This window comes from the organism of the source record quoted next, unplaced genomic scaffold (assembly GCF_019419815.1).
Source record: "Pyrus x bretschneideri cultivar Hongxiangsu unplaced genomic scaffold, Pyrus_bretschneideri_v1 Contig15, whole genome shotgun sequence".
NCBI lineage: Eukaryota > Viridiplantae > Streptophyta > Magnoliopsida > Rosales > Rosaceae > Pyrus > Pyrus x bretschneideri.
The window spans coordinates 6,809,472-6,830,351 of record NW_025999446.1 but is presented as its reverse complement, the minus strand read 5'-3'; the positions used below and the strand labels follow the sequence as shown (position 1 = coordinate 6,830,351).

General features: G+C 37.3%; 2 protein-coding genes across 2 annotated transcripts; one reads left to right on the top strand and one right to left on the bottom strand.

Annotated features, from left to right (window-relative positions):
* Positions 1–13,671: 13,671 nt before the first annotated feature.
* Positions 13,672–15,320, bottom strand: LOC125475593 (uncharacterized protein At1g05835-like). The gene is made up of 3 exons (XM_048580564.1): positions 15,187–15,320; positions 14,267–14,280; positions 13,672–13,967 (listed from the first exon to the last, which is right to left on the bottom strand). The coding sequence occupies exons 1-3, from the start codon at positions 15,318–15,320 to the stop codon at positions 13,672–13,674; spliced, it is 444 nt and encodes a 147-aa protein (XP_048436521.1).
* Positions 15,321–20,230: 4,910 nt separating this feature from the next.
* On the top strand, positions 20,231–20,536 carry LOC125475592. The gene has a single exon (XM_048580563.1). The coding sequence runs from the start codon at positions 20,231–20,233 to the stop codon at positions 20,534–20,536; it is 306 nt and encodes a 101-aa protein (XP_048436520.1).
* The last annotated feature ends 344 nt before the right edge of the window (positions 20,537–20,880 follow it).

The following is a 20,880-nucleotide window of genomic DNA, read 5'->3' as shown; positions in this document are numbered from 1 at the left end:
TTTGAAAAAGATAAGTGGTTTAAGAGAGAAAGAATGGAGATTGAGAGTGAAATGAAGCAGCAATCCAGGTTTAGGAGGATTTGTGTGTTTTGTGGGAGCAGCCAGGGAAGAAGAGTAGCTATCAAGATGCTGCCATTGAACTTGGCAAGGAATTGGTATAAAACACTGGCTTCTTCTTCTTTTCTTCTTTTGACAAACAATAGGATATCCATCTAAACTTCGGGGGAGGGGGTTTCGACTTGGCTTCAGAGCGAGAGCACATTTGGGTTCAAATATAGTTTTCTGGTGGTTTCTTGGAAAAATTTAAAATTTTTGTTGTCATTTGGATTTGAATGTGATTTTTTAGGATGTTATTGTTCTTGTTTCTTGTTTGTATGAGACGGGTTTTGCTAGGAATTAGTTGGAGTTGCTAAAACTTGATCATCTTTATGTTTTTTATATTTTTCATGTTCTGTGGCACTACATTAAGAATTTCACCAAAATGACTTCCACCTTTTTATTTCAAAGGAAATTTGGTACACTGTGAGTAGCATTGCAAAAATATAGTCTTGTTAGAATTTTATGAAGGCCATAGAAGCTAATATAACCTCATAGCATGTTTAGACTTTTTTCTTCTTCAATCTCGGGGTGTTACTTTTTCTTTGTGATAACATGTTCTAATGCATTTTGGTAATTCCCATAGTTGCCCATCTACCCTTGGTGCAAGTCGCAAGTCGCAAGTCTCAAGATTTCTTTGAAATGGTACCTACTAGAGAAAAGCATGTAAGGTCCCTTTTCCCTGAGAAAGTGATAAACATGATTGAAAACGATATTGGATACAATATATGTTTTGCGCTTGTTATGTGTGTGTGTGTGTGTGTGTGTGTGTGTAGCATTTTGCTTCAAGGTTAGTCACATACTCTCCAGCAAGTACTGTTGCTGCCACCTTCCCACTTAATATGGGCATGATGGGTGTACCTCCGGTCACGCCTATTGGCCCAACGGTGTCTACAGCTCCTGCGTCATTGACTTCTTCGGTGAGGTATCTTGTACTAAGTGCCCGGCAGGACTCAACGACATCCTTGGAGTTCTGAGGAGGCTGAGCAGTCTAGTGAGGCTTCCTTTGTCCATGGAGAAGGTCCTAGACAGGTAATGCATCTTTCTCATAGTATAATCGAAATTTTGAAAGTTTTTTTGGTTGTTGTGAAAATCGAACGGCATGTCATACTCTGGAAACTTGGAGGACTAAGTTGAAAGTGCATAATTCTATAAAACCCTTGAAGGGTTTTGGCTACAGGACAGTTGGGGAAGAGGGTTTTGGTTGGGACATTGGATTGATGGGGAGGTAGGAGTAAATTTTTGAGAAACTTACTATAACCTCTTAGGTCCTTCTTTTGGTCCAGTCATATCTGCATTACTCGACCCAATTGTTAAGGTGTGTTGTGCTGGACATTTCATTATGTAAATGGCAAGATTGATAAGCTTGCTTTTGGTTTCATGACGGTCAAAGCAACATTGACATTAGTCTTTAGGAATGCTTGAAGCTTCAAAACTGTCACATTCCCATTAATTAGAACAAACTTACTGAGAACTTCGCTTTGAGTGATTTGCGCATATTGTTGTGAGTTCGTGTAATCCCACAAACAGATGCTCTTTATATTAGGAGAACCACTACTGGCACACCTGGCCTTAGAAGCCAAAACTTGTTGTAGACTCGCAGTGTGAAGATATTAACAAGTTGTAAATTTTGTTTTAACGTCCCCAATTGGTATAAACTGTTTGAATTGTTAGGTGAATGTGTTGGTTTTGTTGTTATATTGTCTACAGGTTTTAGGAAATGTTATAGCATTAGGGGAGGTTCTGCCGAATTTTCGGTAGAAAATAGAATTCGTATAATGTTTACTTTGTTTATTTGGTAGTTCAAAAAAAAAAAAAAAAAAAAAAACCAAGAGCCCATGCAGACTTCTGAAGACATCACATACCACTCGCACCACAATCGAGAAGATCACCATTACGTGGGATCCTCAACATCGTGCGGCTGCAATAAAGGAGCAGCACAGTGCATTGGCCAGCAACATTAGCTCGGTTATCAGGAATCATTCCCCCTCCTGTGGGAGTCATGGAAAGTTGTCCCACATGAAGTCAAGGAAGCTGTTCTTCATGAATTATCTGTAAGTATTTTCAACTTCAAATACTAAATTTTTATTAAAGTATACAAATATTATAAATTGTAACTGCTATTTTTTTGTTGAGTTTTGCAGCATCACTATGAGCTCACGAGCCTCGATGGCAATCAAAAACAGTACATCAACGACCTTTGCATTGGTAGGTTCACTCAATGGAAGAGTGACCTCCACAAGCATTATGAGAAATATGACGGTTCGGAGGTCGCTCTAGTAGTTGGGTGCCTTATAGAGTTGGTGGACCACCGAGATGAATAGGAGAGTCTTTGCGGCCATTTTCAAGACGAGAAATACCTTATAAGTATAATACATATTTCAATATAATATATTAATCAAAATTTTTTTTATTTTAAATAAAATTTTCATTTTTTCATTAATTTTTAATAAATATCTAAACTAATATGTTTTTTAATTCAACAGAAAAAAGTGAAGGCAAACTCAATCAACCGATTGAAGAAGAAACTTCTTCACCGCTCCAGCTCACGATGCTTCTCTTATAGGTTGGAGGAGTGACGTAAGGTAACCGTATATTTATTTTAAGTTTTCATTCTTTTTACTCACTATTACACAAATGGTAATCTATGTTAACATTTTTTTTTTTTTTTTCAGGGGGGTCAAAGTTTCATGAGATTGACATGTTCAATGAGGTGTACATTCGGGACGAGCTGACGGAGCAGCTTCATGTAAGTTATTTCAATTTTTTAATATTCAATTAGTATTAATATTAATTACATTTATATTAAAATTAATTTGTTTATTTCTTTTTGCTAGTCCACCATGGTGGAGAAGGGCCAGACTATTATAGAGGAGGTGGCTTACCAGCTTCTCCTAGAGACCTCGATCAAGGAGGTGTTTCCCCCTAGGGATGCCGATTTTCAGATCATGATAGACATACTCAATCAGACCCTCGGTCATAGGAATGAGAATGTTCACTGAGGGCTTGGGAAAGCATGGCTTAAGGACCCTTCTGCCTCATCCTCCAGGCAGAGAACAGAAGAGGTTCAATCACTGACATCTAAAGTGGTAGACCTAAAGGAGCAGATAGCCGTCCAACAATTTTAGCTTGCGGCCGAAAGTAGTTTGATGAACCAAATTCGTCTCACCCTTCAAATCTCTGGAATTTGGTTGCCCGACGTTGAACCACCTTTAAGAACAACCTCCCAGCCCCCCGTGGCAACAACTACGACCTCCCAGCCCCCCAATGTAGTAGTAACACCACCAACAGGCGATTGTGACGCAGAAGACTACCTATTTTAGTTTTGTTTTAAATTGGTTTCAAATTTAAAAATATTTTTTTTCCTTTACATGTACATTTTCAATAATTTTTTAATTCCATATATATTCTTCTTTACATTTTCTGTTTTTAATTTCTATAAATTAATTTATACATAAAAAAAATGTTATCAACATTTAAAAGGAAAAACTAAATAATTAATTAATTAATTAATTTTATAATCTTATTGCGATTTTGTCGTGCGAAGTATCATGCGCAACGAACATTGCTTCGTCACTTTTTGTTTCACACAACGACCACCAATTCCGTTGTGCAACATTCATTCTACGTGACGAAGCATTTTCCTCCATCACGCAATGTCTGACGTCACGAGCTTTGCGTGACAATGTGTTTGCCTCCCAATGTTTCCGATGACCATATTTGCCTTTGCGCGATGGTTTTCCCTTTGTTTCCAAAGCAGTTATGCTTACTAGTCATGTTGACTTCTCCTACTGCAGCCTATTTATAGTTGCATTAGATTAGGGTTTTGGCTGCTGCTGCCGCTATCGATATTGTCCGCTTTGGGCTTACCATTCCCTCACGGTTTTGTTTTTGGGAACTCACGAGCAACTTCCCAGTGGGTCACCCATCATGGGATTGCTCTAGCCCCCTTCTCGCTTAACTTCGGAGTTCCTACGGAACCCGAAGCCAGTGAGCTCCCAAAAGGCCTCGTGCTAGGTAGAGATGGAATATACATATAAGGATCAGTCCCCTGGGCGATGTGGGATGTCACACGTTTAATATACAAATTCTGCTTTTCAATTGCGGTCATATACATGCACTGGTAAAAGAGATTTTTGCAGCCTCCTTATTATGTTAGTCGGCAGCCATGCATTAGGAAGAAAAAAAAATCATATTTTCTTCAATGTGTTTTTAGAGTATTGCTGCATGCGTTAGGTTTTTTACAAGTCATCATCATATCATAATTTTTGTTGCTGCATGTATTAGAACATGCTTTTGGGTTTTGGTTTTTGCTGCCGTAAGCATTGATATTTGTATTATACTCTGTATCGCTGCATGAAATATCATTGGAGATCAAAAATATGTTGGCAGCCCCAAGTGCACAAAGATCGATTATGAAAATGTGCCTTGTGATTTTTGTAATTGATTGTTTTTCAAAAATCATTTCATCATACACTCATTATGCATGATCATATTAGTATCCTACAAAGTTCAAGGAGAAGGTGATTAATGGCCGTGTTAGTATCGTGCTACTTCCACTCGAAGGCTAAAGAGAGATCGAGTAGCAAAGGCACGGAGACAAACCTACCTTCTAGTTGAGTGTCCAGCAAGATGAGTTTTGTAAGTCCCTTTTGTATTCACACTGGTACAAAAACATGTTTGCGCGACGGAAACTTGTGCGACGCAGCTAAATTTGTTGCGCAAAGGCCGTTTGCACGACGTTTTTTGCGTCTCGCAAGATTTTGGCGCTAAACCAAGAATGTTTTACCACTTTTTTTGTTGACTTTGCGCGACGCATGCACACTTATGTCGCTCAAAACAGCTTTGCATGATGCATGTGGTGTCGCGCAAAACAGCTTTGCGCAAAGTCAACGATTTTTTTTTGCTTCACTTAATCAGTTTAGGTGGTAGAAACTGCAAACTAGTTGCAGCAGCTACCTCCCTCCCCCATCTCTCTTCAAAACGTTCTCCAATTCTCTCCATTCCTTAATCTATTTGTATCCGGTAAGCAATTTGATTTTGTATATGTAACTTTGAATTGAGAATTCAAACTAAAACTACTAAATTTGTTTTGTACAAGACTTTTGTATACAATTATCATTGAAGAACGAATTTGAAGGTATTTTTTTCATATTGCATATGGGATTTTTGTATATGTACCTTTGCTTACTTGCTATGCCCTTTTTTGGTAATGGTGGAGTTTTGTGAGATTGAATTTTGAAGTAATCTTTATTAATTTTACCTATTAAAAGGAGTGAGACTGTAGATATATTGTTGAAGACTTGTTTGGGCTTCATTTGAATACTTTATCGAGGTTAACTTATATATTTACATAGAAGAAATTGTAAGAAATGTTGGTTTCCCCTTGAAATTTCCCTAATTTGTGCTATACGGTTAAATTGAGGGTAAATCCAATGCGCTGCAGGTAACTAAGAATTATATAGAAAACCTACAAAAGCCATGATCTTCAAAGCTAATCTTATCATCACTATTAAATTCTCAATGCTAAGACAATAGGTTTTAGTTCAATAATGAGCGGGTTGATTTTTGTGAGCATATGCCATACTTATGTAGATAAACAATGGCTATGATTATCTTATTAAATCCTTGTAGAAACTCAATATCATCTTCCAATTTTAATACAAGTAAGTAATTTAGGATTCATTTTTAGTCTCAATCCTTTGTAAACTTGAAGACAACCAAAACATCTTTCAATAAGATTTTTTAAAACCAATATCTAGCCAAAATACGCTTACACTTGTGTTCATATTCTAACAGTACATTTATCTCACCACCAAAATTACTCGAGTGTAACTAACTAGAATATGTATATTCTATGATATAATTAGTATAAACAAATAAAAACTAAGGCCATCAACATTATAGTTTACAAGTATTAATATGTTGTATCTATTTTATTTAGTTTCACTAATTATTGTAATTTAGTTTATTTGTATGCACATATTTTTGTACATCAATTACAAAATTGTTTGTGTTGTACGAAGTTAATACTACTTAACTTCGTAAATTTTTTTTCAAGAAAAGCTTAGTTTCCCATTTGAGAGTTAGTTGGATTTTGTGCATGGATGCAAAAGCATGCCTGCGGTCCAATTAATTCTTGAATTGTCCCATTTTTTGGACAGTTTGGGAATGCATAGTTATGTGTTGTAGTTTGCGGTTCACAGATTAGGTTTCGATAGTGGAAATTTTGGTAACATTTCCTGATGTTCTTCGAGTACACAATGGATATTACATATCTATTGCGTGCACTTGAAGAATTGTAAGGAGATGCTGTCGAAATTTGCCCTACGTCGAAATTTAATCCATTGGAATCGTAAATTACAGGCACATAACTGTGCATTTTTGAATGGGATAGGCCCTTAAGGTGACAAGACAATAGTTGAAGTTGTTGTACTTTTATTAGGATTGTAGGCAAAATGGACAAACAGTGGATACAGAATCATAATAGATGTGCTATCGAGTACTTGGATGGAATAGATGATTTCATTAAATTCGCAACTAGACATAACTAAGGTTCAACTCATATTCGATGTCCCTGTAGGAAGTGTAACAGCTCAATAAGGGAAACATTCGAAAATGTTTGATTTCATTTAGTAAGAAATGAGATGATGGAGACCTATACTACTTGGTATCATCATGGAGAATGATTAGACCAAGCTTTGTCTTCATACGTGACACAAGTGGAGACTGTTGAATGTAATGTGGATCCTAATGAACAAGTTATGGATATTCTAAATGATGTTTATCCATATGCTACAACCAACACCAATCAGGAAGCGGGAGATGACGGTCGTCCAACCATGGATAGTGAGGCATTCAAAAACTATGAAAAACTACTGAAAAATGCCAAGCAAGAATTATATCTGGGGTGTGAAAACTTTTCGATGCTCACAGCAATTGTGGAGTTGATGCATGGCAAGATCAAGTTTCGTTTGTCAAACAAGTGTTTTGATTACTTTTTAGGAGTTATCAAGAGGATGCTTCCAAAGGACAATTATTTACCTGAAGATCATAAAAGTGCCCAAAAAGTGTTGAAGGGTCTTGGATTGGGGTATGAAAAAATTAGTGCATGTGTAAATAATTGTATATTATTCTATAAGGAGAACATACAGTTGGATAAATGCCTTGTATGCAATGAGCCAAGGTTTAAAATGACATCACAAAATAGAAAGGCCAAGATTCCACAAAAAGTAATACGTTATCTTCCATTGAAGTCTAGGTTGCAGCGATTGTACATGTCGATGCACATCGCAACCGATATAAGATGGCATAAAGAAGAACAAGTAAATGACGATGTTATGAGGCATCCTGCAGATGGAGAAGTATGGAAAGAATTCGATCGAATGTACCCTGATTTTGCAGCTGACCCGCGAAACGTTAGATTGGGACTTGCCACCGACGGATTTAATCCGTTTGGGGTTCTAAACCAAATCCATAGCACTTGGCCGGTCGTCATGTTTCCTTATAATCTGCCGCCTTGGAAGTGCATGAAAAAAGAATACATGATGTTGACTCTATTAATTACCGAAGATCCAAGAAAGTCCATTGATATTTATTTGCGGCCATTGGTAGATGAGCTAAAAGATTTATGGGAAAACGGTGTTCGTACATATGATAAGTATACTGGGCAAATGTTCACCATGAGAGCAGCAGGTAGTCTTTTTTTCTAATTCTCACTACGTTGTATTTTTTTTTTCATTTTAAAACTATTATTTTTATGATTGTGAAAATTTGCTGTGGGTTATGAATTACTGTTATTTTACTTTTTTAAGGTTTTGGGAAATGATATACTATTAGGGGAGGTTTTGCAAAGTTTTCTATAGAAATTTAAGCTTAGGATTTTCACCATTTAAGTTTTTTTGGATAGCTAGAAAAAAAAAACCAGGGGGCCTAATCGAATGCTGAAGATGGCACAGAATGTACGTTTGTCCGCCTCCTTGATCAAGATTGCGTATGACTCACAACATCGCGGAACGGCTACCTCACAGCAACATAGCATCGTCGCTACTAGCTGTGGTTGTGTTATTCAGAATTGTTGTCCTACGCAGTGGGAGACTTGGGCAGAAATTCCTCAGGAGACGAAGATACTGGTGCGAGACAAGTTGTCGATTAGAATATTAATTTTTAGCCTTTTATCATTTTTTTAATTATGTTTACAAATATTATAAACCAAAGTATATTATCTTAATATTATTAAATTTCTTACTATTATTTTGTTGTTTTATTTGTAGGTCAATTTTGATTTTAAGGACATATCCCTTAAGGTCATCACCTACCTAGACGAGACCTTCGCAAATCGGTACAAAAATTGGAAAAGTGATCTTCATGCGCATTTTAAGAAATTTAATGATCCAAAGATTGCTCGCCTAGAGGGTTGCCCATCCGAGTTGGAGGATCGGCCAGAGGATTGGGAATGGCTCTACAACCATTTTACGGACCCAAAATTTGTGGTATGTACATAATATTTTAATAATAATTCATTAATGTTTTAGTTATTTTTTTAAGCTTTTTAAAATAATTTCTTTCAAATAGTCGCACTAACATCTATATTGTGTGTTTAACAGAAGAAATCTGTTGCTGGCAAGATAGCTCGGGAGTCTAAGACACTTCTCCACCATTCCAGTTCGAAGCCCTTTCCGTATAAGCTTGAGACACGATGTCAGGTAAAAGTATATTAATTTTGAAATTTTATACAATTTATTTTTTATTATTGATTAATAAAATTTTCCTAATGTTTTTTTTTTTTTTTTTTAGGAGGGTTCTAAGTTCCCAGAGATCGACGTGTTCAAGGACATTTACGTTCGACTTGGCAATGAGATCATTGAGCAGCTTCATGTAAGTAGATGTAATTGTTATTATTCTTATATTTATGAATCGTTCAAATATTTTTTATATTTTGTTATTAACCATTATATGTTTTTTTTCTTTATTATTACAGGCTACTATGGTGGAAAAGGGCGATGCTGTTCTCCAAGAAGCAACATCCCAGCTTCCCCCGGAGACCCCGATGGAGGACGTCACTTTACCCGAGGATGTAGGTTTTCAGATCATGACTGAGGTCCTGGATCAAAAGTACGGTCATCGTCATGGCAAGGTTGTTCGGGGTATGGGGAAGGTGCGGGTTCGTGAGATGGGTGCCTCCTCTTCCAAATCGACCATAGGAGAGGTCAATGCCCTGAAGGAGGAAGTGACAACCCTAAAAGGTCAACTTGTAGCCCAGGACGAGCAGATAAAGGCCCATAGTGAGTAGATGAGGGCCCAGAGCGAGCATATAAAGGCTCAGAACGAGCAGATAAGGGCTGAGAACAAGCAGATAAAGGCCCATGGCGAGCAAATGAGGGCCCAGATGAGTATGATTGTACAGGCCTTAGTGGTGTCCGGTCTCCAAATCCAGCTGCCAACACCTGATCTTACTCCACCTTCAACCTCCCAGCCACCTCACCTACTCGATACCCAGTAGTTTGATGTATCAAACCTAGAAGACTACTTGTTGTAGTTTTTTCTTTTTTTGTTCGGACATCTTGTATGCACATTTTCATATGGTTTATGATTAAATTTTTTCTTGGTTTATTATTTATTGTTTAGAATTGAATTACAATATTATTAAAAATTAAATCCAAAATATTTTTGTCAAAAAAATAAAAAAAATAAAAAAATAAAAAGTTTGCGCGACGAAAAAGTTCCATAGGTCACGCAAATCCACTTTGCGTGACGCACACCTACGTCACGCCAACGCACTTTGCGTGACGCAAGTCACTACGTCACGCAAAGACACTTGCGTGACTATTGCGTGACGCAAGTCACTACGTCACGCAAAGACACTTTGCGTGACAGATGGAACTTCTTCGTCGCGCAAACCCTTCTTTCATAGGCTTGGCGCGACGCTTGTCGCGCGACGAAGGTTCGTCACGCAAATTTTTGCGCGACGTTTTTTGACTTTGCACGACGAAGGACCTACGTCACCCAAAGTGTTTTTTGTACTAGTGTCATTTCTCTTAGTGTTTGTCTTGTCTTGGGAACCCGAGGATTTTCTTGTGTGCACATTTTATTTATTGTTTTAACTGCATATGAGTATGATAACTTGATATGTATTGTGGATGTGAAAATTAAATTGAAAATTGAATAGGATTTTTTAAGTTGGAACCTATTCACCCCCTCTAGGTTAAACTAGTACCCATCTTAGAACTTTCATGTCTTAACCAAATGACTTACTGGTCCAGCATTTATCAGGCATTGTTACAACCCCAAACTTGTGAATCCTAGTTGAGATTGAGGGGACGTTGGATATAACAGGGCCATCTCTGAGATTTTAGGGGCCCTGTCCGAAATTTATAAAGGGGCCCTCCTTAAGGTACATAATTTAAAGAAAAAAAAAAGAAAAAAGAAAAAGGTAGGACAATGTAATGATGTTAGAAAATAATCACTTAAATCAAAACAAACTTTAGTACTTACTAATTGTAAGTTTATAAATGTCATTAATTATAAGTAAAAAGAGCTACAAACATAAATTTCACTAAATAATAAAAAACAGTTCAATCTTAATCAATCAAACATGAAAAAAAAAAAATAACTTCAAAACTCTAATTTTAAAGTTTCACTTGAATGTATATAGCATTATTATATGATAAAATTGAAAAAAAAAATTATCCTTTTTTTGGGTGCTATTATTGACGCTCAAAATATATCAATGTACTCTAAATTTTATATTGAGTAAGGCTAGAGAAACTAAATTTGTAGACAAGATTTTGTAAACTAAATGACATGTAAGTTGATGGTTGGATTATTATTTAAGCGTTGATAAACGTGCTCATTTCCTATTAATGACACATCATTTAGTTTACAAATTTGGTCTTCCTAAAATTACCTTTTTATATTTAGAAAAGAAAAAAAACAGAAAAAAAAAAAAAAAAACTCTTATAAGGATTGTGCATTGAGATTTTTAAGTGCTAACAAATGTAATTTTTTAAATATAGAATATTATTACATAATATTAGATAGCAAAATTGGGGTCCCTTCAAATCTGGGGCCTTGTGCAATTGTACACATCAGCAGTGCCACATATGCTCAGTTAGGAATGCCACCTCTGTGACACCTCAGCAGAGTTTGTTAAGCTATTAAAAAGTCTGTTCGAGTTTGGTAGAGTTAGTTGAGTCTGTTAACTCTTAACCTCATGATTCGTATTGAGCTATACAGGTCTGGTTGTACTTCATTTGTAAGCACTGATTGAATAATCAAAGATTGAGTTCATATTCCTTTACTAAGTGTTCGTTTCTCACTGGTTCATTTCATATTTGCTGCTGCTGTTAGCAACACTCGCTACCAGATTTGCTTAAGATTGGAGGATCAATGTTTTCAGCACTCTGAAATCTATCGCAAGTTAGCTTTAGTATCCAGCCGAGCACAATATGATGCAGGAGCAACATACAACTTGGAAATTGCTCACCTGCATTGGATTTGGAATAATAATGGCTGTATACATTGAATTACATAGCAATTTGTTAAGTCAATTTAGATTATGATGAGAGTCGTTTTGGAAGTTTTAACATTTATGCTTTGCTTATCTTTAATTTCTTTAAATTATGATGTCATAGGTTTGATTCTCGCTAAAAAGTAAATTTAAACCACATTATTACTAGTTCATTGTGAGGTTAAGCCCACCCCCTATCCCTTAGTGAAATAATATCGTTTGTTTAAAAAAATAAAAAATTATGTTGTAATACAAGCATTTGGTAGACTTGATTAATGAAAAAATAGTTTATTTGCCTTTTGCATTTAAAGTGAGTGATTTCTCCTTCTCCAATCAAGCGTTTGGCTTGATCGTGTGAGCGAATCCACTATCAATGACGTCAAGCAACCTCCGTTGCCCTTAATTGAGTGATTCCTAGGTTCTATTCCCTGATTCTTCGAGACAAGAACAATCAGTCCTTAGGGATCTTTACTGTCCAGTTTCTTATTTTGGACAAATTTTCGAGCTGGAGACTGTAATTGAAAGGTACTTGTGCTCAGTGCCACGTTGGCTGTTAACTGCAATGCCATGGAACATACATATAAGCAACATGAAAGTAAAGTCAGAAATATACGAAGGGTAAATATGAGTTGTCTTTCGCTTTTGAACCCGAAAAGGCTGCTCTAATCAACTAAAGCTAATAGGGGTGAGAAAGATGTTACTAATGATTTTCTTCATCAGATTATTGGGGAAAAGGTCTAGCTGGGTTAGATTCCCTTCTCCCTCTTGTTGCTTAGGCAACTTAAAACCTCAACATAGTTGAGTAACATAAGAGATAAAATATTTTCTCATACTGTTTGCTAATTTATTATACTCAAATCTCATATATAAATTAATATTTTTCGATATGGCGATGTCTTATAAATATTTTCCCGTGGTGTGGGATTGAGGATGGTGCCTCTGTTGTTTCATAGCGTAACAACATTGCTTATGAAATTGTATGGAAGTATTGTTAAAAGGTTGGTTCGATGAGATTAAGATGATCTGAAACATTGTTACTTGTGGAGGCAAATTTTCACCTTTTTCTTCTTTGATAAAATTGCACCTACAAAACAATCAACATCTTTGGTCAAGGCCAAAAGCCTCACGTGCCCACGATAAATGGGGAGTCCAATTTATAGAGCATGACCGGCCCTCTTTGGGAGAGAGAGTGGCTGGCCTTTGGGTGTTTTTTGGGGTGTAATGGGTGAGTTATTTAGGCAAGTAATGGATTAATTAGGTAATAAATCCATTAATTGGCCAATTAACTCAATTTATATGGAATGTTTTGAAGGTTATGGAGTAAATACCTTGTAAGGAATATAAGATGAAGATAGACAAAATAATTTTGAATTTGTTACTTATTTTGGGTACTTTTGGCTTAGTTGAGGGATGCTTGCCCGCTGCTCGCGCGTAGGAAACTTGGTGTGCCTCGAGTGTAATTTTGTTCTTTTTACCCAAAAATCCACATATCACCTCTTGATTATTTTTGGCTTTACATTACTAATCGCTATTAGCTGAATTTGTAATCCCTGACTGCGATTATTGTAGTTGGTCTTCTTTTTAGTTTTATTGTTGAAAATTTTGAGATCTTATTTACAGTTTCCTGCCAAGATGTTTTACATCACCGTCGTCAGAGAGTTTTCAAAGTCGAATTTGAATCATATTATTGCTAGTTCATTGTGAGGTTCTATTCTCCCACCAACTTAGTGTAATAATATCGTTTGTTCAAAAAAATTATACCAGTGAAATTAATCTTTTGACTTTACCTGGTTAATGAATTCAAATAAAACCATTATCTATTTTACTCATCGAATCCGTCACACAATTTGATGATGATAAAGGTTAGACAAAATCATTCCTATTTTTAAAATGATTTACCAATTAATGGTTGGTCAAGATAATATAAGGAGACAATCTGATAACATAACGCAAAATAAGAAAAGATTAAAAGTTGATAAAAATAGACAGATTCTGAAACACATTCCACAAAACTGATCAGCTCTTTTATTTAAATCCAAATTAATCTTTCTCCAAGCATCTTTCGTTCAAGAACAAGCAACTTGGGAAGAGAGTGGCTTGAAAGGAAACTCAGTTTTCGAAGCATAGGCAAAATTGAAATTTTTATTTCCATAGATTGGTTGACCCTTATTGACCAAACACTCGCCACCAGATTTTAACAAAATTGAAGGATCAACTGCAGACTGATCAAATCCATCGCAACTAAGCTTCACTTCCAGTTGAGAACATGGACAGCCATTAGTAATTGTTACTTTCCACTTGTCATCGCTAATCTTTCCTTGTGCAATTTCAAGATTGTCGAACGTGCAGGGTTGGCAATTTCCTGCAATAATCGAATATGTAAAGTTGGTAAACTACTATATTGACAATAAAATACTATGCACTAATTCTTCTAAACTGGGGAGGAGGGATTTGAACTCATAACATATAGTGAGTTGAAGAGAAAAACTTAAAAAAGAATGTCAGGAAAAATTATATAAATTGTTACTACCACCAAGTATTTCATATAAAAAGTAAAAAATAATAAGCAAGGTGCATAAACTAAAAATTAACTAGATCATTCGTTAAGCAAGACTACAAGGAATAGTAACATTGGATAAAAAAAAGAGGGTAAAACTTTACCTCTTACAATGAGACTGCAAACGAAAACCAAGCAGAGAAAGTTCACGAATCTAGATGCCATTGGATTGGAGACAAAAACGAGAATTTTGTTTTGCTCTTGGCTGCCCTTGTTATTTGATGTAAAAGTTAGAGAAACCTAACCCAATTTATAAGGGCTTCTAGGGAAACAAAAAGTGTAAAGATATCCATGCATTAATACTTGAAATCTTTTGTGATCAATGAATATTTAAAATATTTGGACGAAAAGGTAAATGTAGAAGGGTGTATTCAATTGAGATTTTGAAGGAATTTAAGATTTATAAACTATAGATTTTGATGGAGTTTAATTGATTTATAGAGTTTTCACGTAAAATTTTGATTCAATTCCCTCAAAATATCAGGGTGAGAGATGAGATTTGTGAATGCTTAAAATACACTCAAAATTCTTCCAATTCCTCAAATTCATCAACTTTTCAAAATTCTTTAAAATAAATTCCTGATTGAATACACATTAAATGTTACATTCTTTTTTAAAATTCTAATTAAATGCACCCGATTTCTAAGGATTATCATAAATCATCTTAAAATCCTGATTAGATACAGGTTGAATTTTTGAGAATAAATTAAAATCCTAATTTAATACCCCTAGATTCATTAAAAGAATTAAAATCCTCTAAAATCTTAATTAAATTGGTAACAGAGAAAAATGAATCCTGCCAATTCACTCAACGGAAGGATAAAGTCAAGGCTCCACATTAAAATAATAATTAAGTGAGTTTGAATATGGAATTTATTTATGTAAAACGAAATTGAAGGAATGCATGAATTTAAATGATTATTTGCACTTTAAAAATTTAATTAACAGTGGTACTTTGTATAGTCTGTTTTCGAATACACTGTATTCATGTAGCCATGGTACCCAGTCCTTATGTTCGACCTACCTTCGAACCTCAGAACCCGGGTTGGGGATGTTCCTTGAATCCCAAGCCTTGGATCTCGAGCGTAGATCTTGGACTCGAGACCGAAACCCAGGACTTCGAAACCGAAGTGATCCAAACCCAAGCCCTAAATCCATCTTTTGAGGCATAAACCCCAAACCCTAGTGTTAGAGATAGAGTCATACTTTTTTTTTTTTTTTTTTTTACCAAACGATATTATCTATATTAAAGGGGTGGGAGAGTGTGCTAAGTTTCACAATAAGCTAGTAATAATGTGGTTCAAATTCGGTTTTGGCGAGAATCAAATTTAAAACCTCACACTTACAAGTAGGCCTAACAATCTCTAACACGACCCATTAAACCGACACAAAATTAACAGGTTATCGGGTCGACACGATGAAGAATCGGGTTATTATTGGGTAATTCGATAAGCACATATTTAGATAACAGGTTGGCTCAGGTATATATGTGGGTAACTTGATACATGATAAGTAAAATATTAATTTAATAATTTTATACCCCTAAAAAACTATAATAATTATATATATATATATATATATATATATTATTAAATTTACAAAATGAGGTAATATATTTTTATAGGTATAGTACTATTGTTTTATTTTTTTTCATAATTATTTTGGTAAACTTCTCATAATTTGAATGGTTTGTAATGTTTGTTTTTCTATACTTAGTTTATGCGGAAAATAGTTCTGAAGTGGAAAATCTTACTGAAAACATTATCAACATAACTCTCGAAGGACAATAGATCAAGCCACAGTTCCAATACAATTTCTCCATGATGATCGATGAAAATTGAAGAATTTTGTAAAATGACTAATATGCAAGCTTTGAGTTTCACTGGCAATGTTTTAACTTCTGAGAAAGACTTCACAACCTTGAAAAGAAAACACTCCTTCATTTTGCAAACCCTTGCACATTTGTTATTTTGTAGTAGACTATTAGTGTATTGGTATAAACGTAGTACTTAACAACAAATGTATTTTTCTGCTTTGAAGTAATATTTATGTGGTAATGTGGTATGTGCAAATTTAAGAAAAAAAATATTTGTCTTAACGAGTCGGGTCATTTTACTTTTTGCGTAAGGTGACCCAACCTGCTAAGGATCTGTTAAGATAATGGGTGTGACATAACACAACCCGTTAAAATAAAAAGTGTTATACGAAAATGACACAAAACATGGCAAACACAATCCGTTTGCCAGACCTACTTACAAATGAAAAGGAATACCATTAAACCATAATACTAATTGGCGAGATGGAGTCATATACTTAAAAATGCCTCTATACCCCAGGGTTAGGACTTAATTATTGCTTATCCTTATCACACTTGTTATCTTGGATATCAAGTTACTGTATCTTGTACGTCAATTAAAAAAACTTATTAAGTTCTATAATTTATACAATCTATGGTCTCGAGCGTCAAAGCCCACATAAGCCTGCACTCTAAATTTGAATGGAGAAATAGCTTTCACAAGCTACTCGATAAATCATTTAGAGTGAAGATTTAAAGTAGTATTTTGACAAGCACATAAAGAGTGCTTCCCCGAATGTCCCAGGTCACAAACCACTTCCAAACGGGTAACAAATCACTTCCCATCCCTCAACTTCTTTCTCAGTAATTGAAATCGAGTTTTTATCACAAATGACTCTTAAAATAGATCTACACCATCAAGATTATCCCTACAATTGAAATCAGGTTTTAAACTCTTCGACCAGAATTGAGATCACTTTTAGTTACAGCTTGGACTGGTAATGACTTCTGTGACATCAACGTCCACATTTGAGCATCGACAACCTCATAACCTTAATCTTGGAAAGCTTGTTAGGTGCTCCCTTAGTGATCTTTGTGGAGCCAAGAATAATCAAGAGGCGAAACGTGAATTTTTGGATAAAAGGACAAAATTACCCTCGAGGCACACTAAGATTTCTACGTGCGAGTAGCAAGCAATCATCCCTTGATCAAGTCAAAAGTGCCCAAAATAGGTATTAACTCAAAACTTATTTCATCCATCCTTATCAAATCTTCTCCACAGGGTAACCCCCAAATCATTCATTTTTAATTTTATTAATTACCTAATTAATTGATTTATTATTCAATTAATTTACTAATTAGCTACAAATCAAGAACCTAGCCCAAACAGCCATCCAAGTGGCCGGTCCCTATCCTCCAAAGGGGGCCGGCCACACCCCTATATAAACACTCTCATTCTCTCCAAAACTCAATTCCAATTCTCTTGCTAAATTCTCTAAATTCTCCAAATACTTTCCCCTCAAAATTCTAACTTTGGCATCGGAGGTTCTTCGGTCAAAGCCCCGCCCCCCCCCCCCCCCCCCCCCCCGAGGCCCCCATTTGTCGTGGGCACGTGAAGCTCTTGAGCTTGACCTAAGGTGTTATTTGTTTTGTAGGTGCAATTTTGTCCAAGAACGAGTAAGAAATTTGCATCCACAGATTGGTGTTTTCATTGAGAGTTAAGTCACACGCTCGTAGAAGACTCTTGCATCTAAGGTTTTTTGTTTCTTTCCTTATGTGTAGATTTTTCGTACGTTATCATTCTTGGAATTTTTATTTCTAAAAATTCTTTGATAAAATATAAAAGAAAAGTACAATGGCAAGAGATTTGGAAAGCTCGACAAATGGAAATTCCAACATTTAAGGATTAGGTCCACGGCGATGTACAAGGTTCAACATATCGGTGAGTGGAACGGCACCCCCACGAGGCACCACCACGACAGCCACCTTTGGCAAAAGCCACTGCTCCAAGGCCACGACCCAAGCCGTGCCACTTCAACCTTCAAGGGCCCAAGCCCTAGCCAAGCCGGCCATGCTGCCGACCAAACCCAATGTGAGCCCAATGCGTTGCCAAGCCGAGCCTAAGCCTTACACCTACGTGCACCACACGCCGATAAGCCCACTCCCGTGGCCCAGCCTACTCTCGTGGTTTCCCCAGCAGCCTAAGTCTGCCCAAAATTAGCTCAACCCTCCCGCTTCAAATGTCAAGACCTACGATTAAATCGGGGACATTTTTATCACATTTCTTTGCCAATTTGACATTTCCCAACTTAAATCTCGCCCCCGGAGTCTACCACCCTTCCATTGCTTAAAGAGGCGCATTCCTTCCAAGCTCTTCCAATCCGAATGGTGAACAACACTTGTCCCAACAAGTCATAGGTTGATGAGCGCCATTGCACAGCAGACGACCTTGGTGAATCAACTCTTGCAACGCACCAAGATCCAACGTGCCCCAGACGAGGTGTCCCGAAGTAGGACAAAGGCAAATGAAGAACCTCTCCAGAAGCATCCTAGCAAGCAGCCACTCGACCAGCCAAGAATCGAGCGTTCAGGCAGTGTACATTCCCGATTAGGCCCCTGAGATAGCGTATACTCTCGTCTTAACGCGCGGATGAGCATGCACTCTTGACTAGGCTCGCGGATGAGTATACACTCACAGTTGGGGCCACACTCCGATAATCAACATGAGCAGCCTTCCAGGCGAAGTGTTCATTCGCAACTAGGCGCGCAAGAAGCAACCTCTACATCATATCGGAGTAAGCAGCACGATGGACGGAGAGAAGCAGTTAATCAATCAGGCTCAAGTTCAACCTGCAGCTTACGAAGAATTCCTTCGTCTGCTAGGAATGGACCACATGCACCACCACTACGACACAGACTAACCGAGCACGTAGAAGAACAGCCTAGACTAACATATCAAGATTGGGGGCAGCCAAGAACTCCGTTACCCCCAACAAAGGAAAATTCAAGAAGAGGTAGAAAGACTTTTAAACAAATGATTGCATGATTTCTAACGTAACGAAGTGGCCGATGAAGCACTACGATGGGACATGATCAACATGAGCAGGTCACCATTCACGAACGAGATTGAGCAGAAAAAGCCTCAATATAAGTTTAGCATGCCGCATTTCACATCTTTCAAAGGAGATGGAGATCTGGAGAGGAAGCACTACCGAAGCACGAAGGTCTTTTATCGGAACAACGACGCCCTTATCTGCAAAATATTTACCACTACTTTACAAGGCGAGGCACAAGATTGGTTTTACACATTGCCACTACGATCCATTCGGAGCTTTGATGATATTTCCTTGGTTTTCACCAAAAAATACTCATCCTACCGCTCGATCAAGAAAAAGTCAAACCGCTTGTTCAACCCGAAGAAGAACCCAAAGAAGTCGCTCTGCGACTACGTGAAGAGGTTCAAATAAGAGAAGGCAAAGATAGTCAGATGTGACTACTTAATAACAACTGCAGCCTTCAAAAAGGACTCCTAGCAGACCACCCACTGTTCGGAGAATTGATCATGAAAGAAAATCTAACTTTAGCAGACTCATTTGCTCTAGCAGAGAAGCATGCACTTTGGGACGAGGCTTGACGAGCAAACAAGGTGCCCGAACAGCCTCAAAAAGAGTCGACAGTGGCTCAAAACAATGAGGATGGGAAACAGTCCAGCAAAAGTAGACAGGAGGCTAAACGTAGGGATTGACCCATGACCAAAGAAAGGCCGACGACCAAGAACTACTCTAAGTTCTCAATTCTGATCCACCAAATCCTTCACGACATTAAGAACGAGCTATGGTTCAAACTGTCGAAACAATCAAATGGAGATACTTATAAGTTAGATCACACCAAATACTACACATTTCACCGAGGTCGCGGTCACACAACCAACGATTGCTACACTTGGAAGAACTACCTAGAGAAGCTCGTGAAAGAAGGTAAGGTGATACTTGGACAATCCAGTTACGCAACCTAGAAGGAATACAGATGACGATGAAGACCCACCAACCAAAATGATTCAGATCAATGGCATCTTCGCCGAATCCGAGCACTTGGAGGCCACTTAGAACTCCAAACAGAGAAAGATCCAGCATGCTCTACTAGTCTCACATGTCCAACCAATCGATACCCAACCTGGACCCATCATTGGCTTTACCGAGCAGGATGCAGAAGGCATTGACTTTCCACATGAGTAGTATTTGTCCAATTAGCTCATGCTATAGTCGACAGAATGATGGTCGACAATGGAAGTGCAATCAATCTACTTCAGCTCTTAATTATTCAGAAGATAAGCCTAGAAAGCACAATCATATGCCGAGCAGAGGTACTCAACGGATTCAACGAACGCACCTTGACTGCTATCGGCCACATCACACTTGACATGAAACCACTACTAGTTGTATCAAAGCAGACGTTCACGATCATAAGCGACCCTTCACCCTTCAATAAGATTCTTAGGAGACCTTGGTTGATCAAGCTGGATTCCATCACTTCTGTCAAGTATCAAAAGATCCGATTCTGCATCCCAGATGAGAAGTAAGAGAGATCAAGTCTAATTAGGCCATATCTCGAAGATGCACTATGCAAGTATTGAATGAGTCAAGGAAGAAAACCTTTGCCCCTGTAGAGGTTGCCCAGGTCCAAAGAGACGAAAAAGCTACCAAATAGCAATTACAACTTTGGATCAAGAAGATGGCGTCCAAGCAGCAAGATAGGATGGAAACTCAAAGAAGACGCCGAAGACATCATTCTTGATCCCCAACAGCTGGAAAAAATGGCTAAAATCGGCTCACGTCTAAGCCCAGCCGAGAAGGAAGAACTCACAGTTTTCCTTATGGAAAACCGAGACATCTTTGCATGGTCACCTTCCAACATGCCCGGCAT

Bases quoted from the DNA above. Each gene is read 5' to 3' on its own strand.
- LOC125475593 (XM_048580564.1), bottom strand. From the start codon at position 15,320: ATGGATTTAGGGCTTGGGTTTGGATCACTTCGGTTTCGAAGTCCTGGG.
- LOC125475592 (XM_048580563.1), top strand. From the start codon at position 20,231: ATGGTCGACAATGGAAGTGCAATCAATCTACTTCAGCTCTTAATTATT.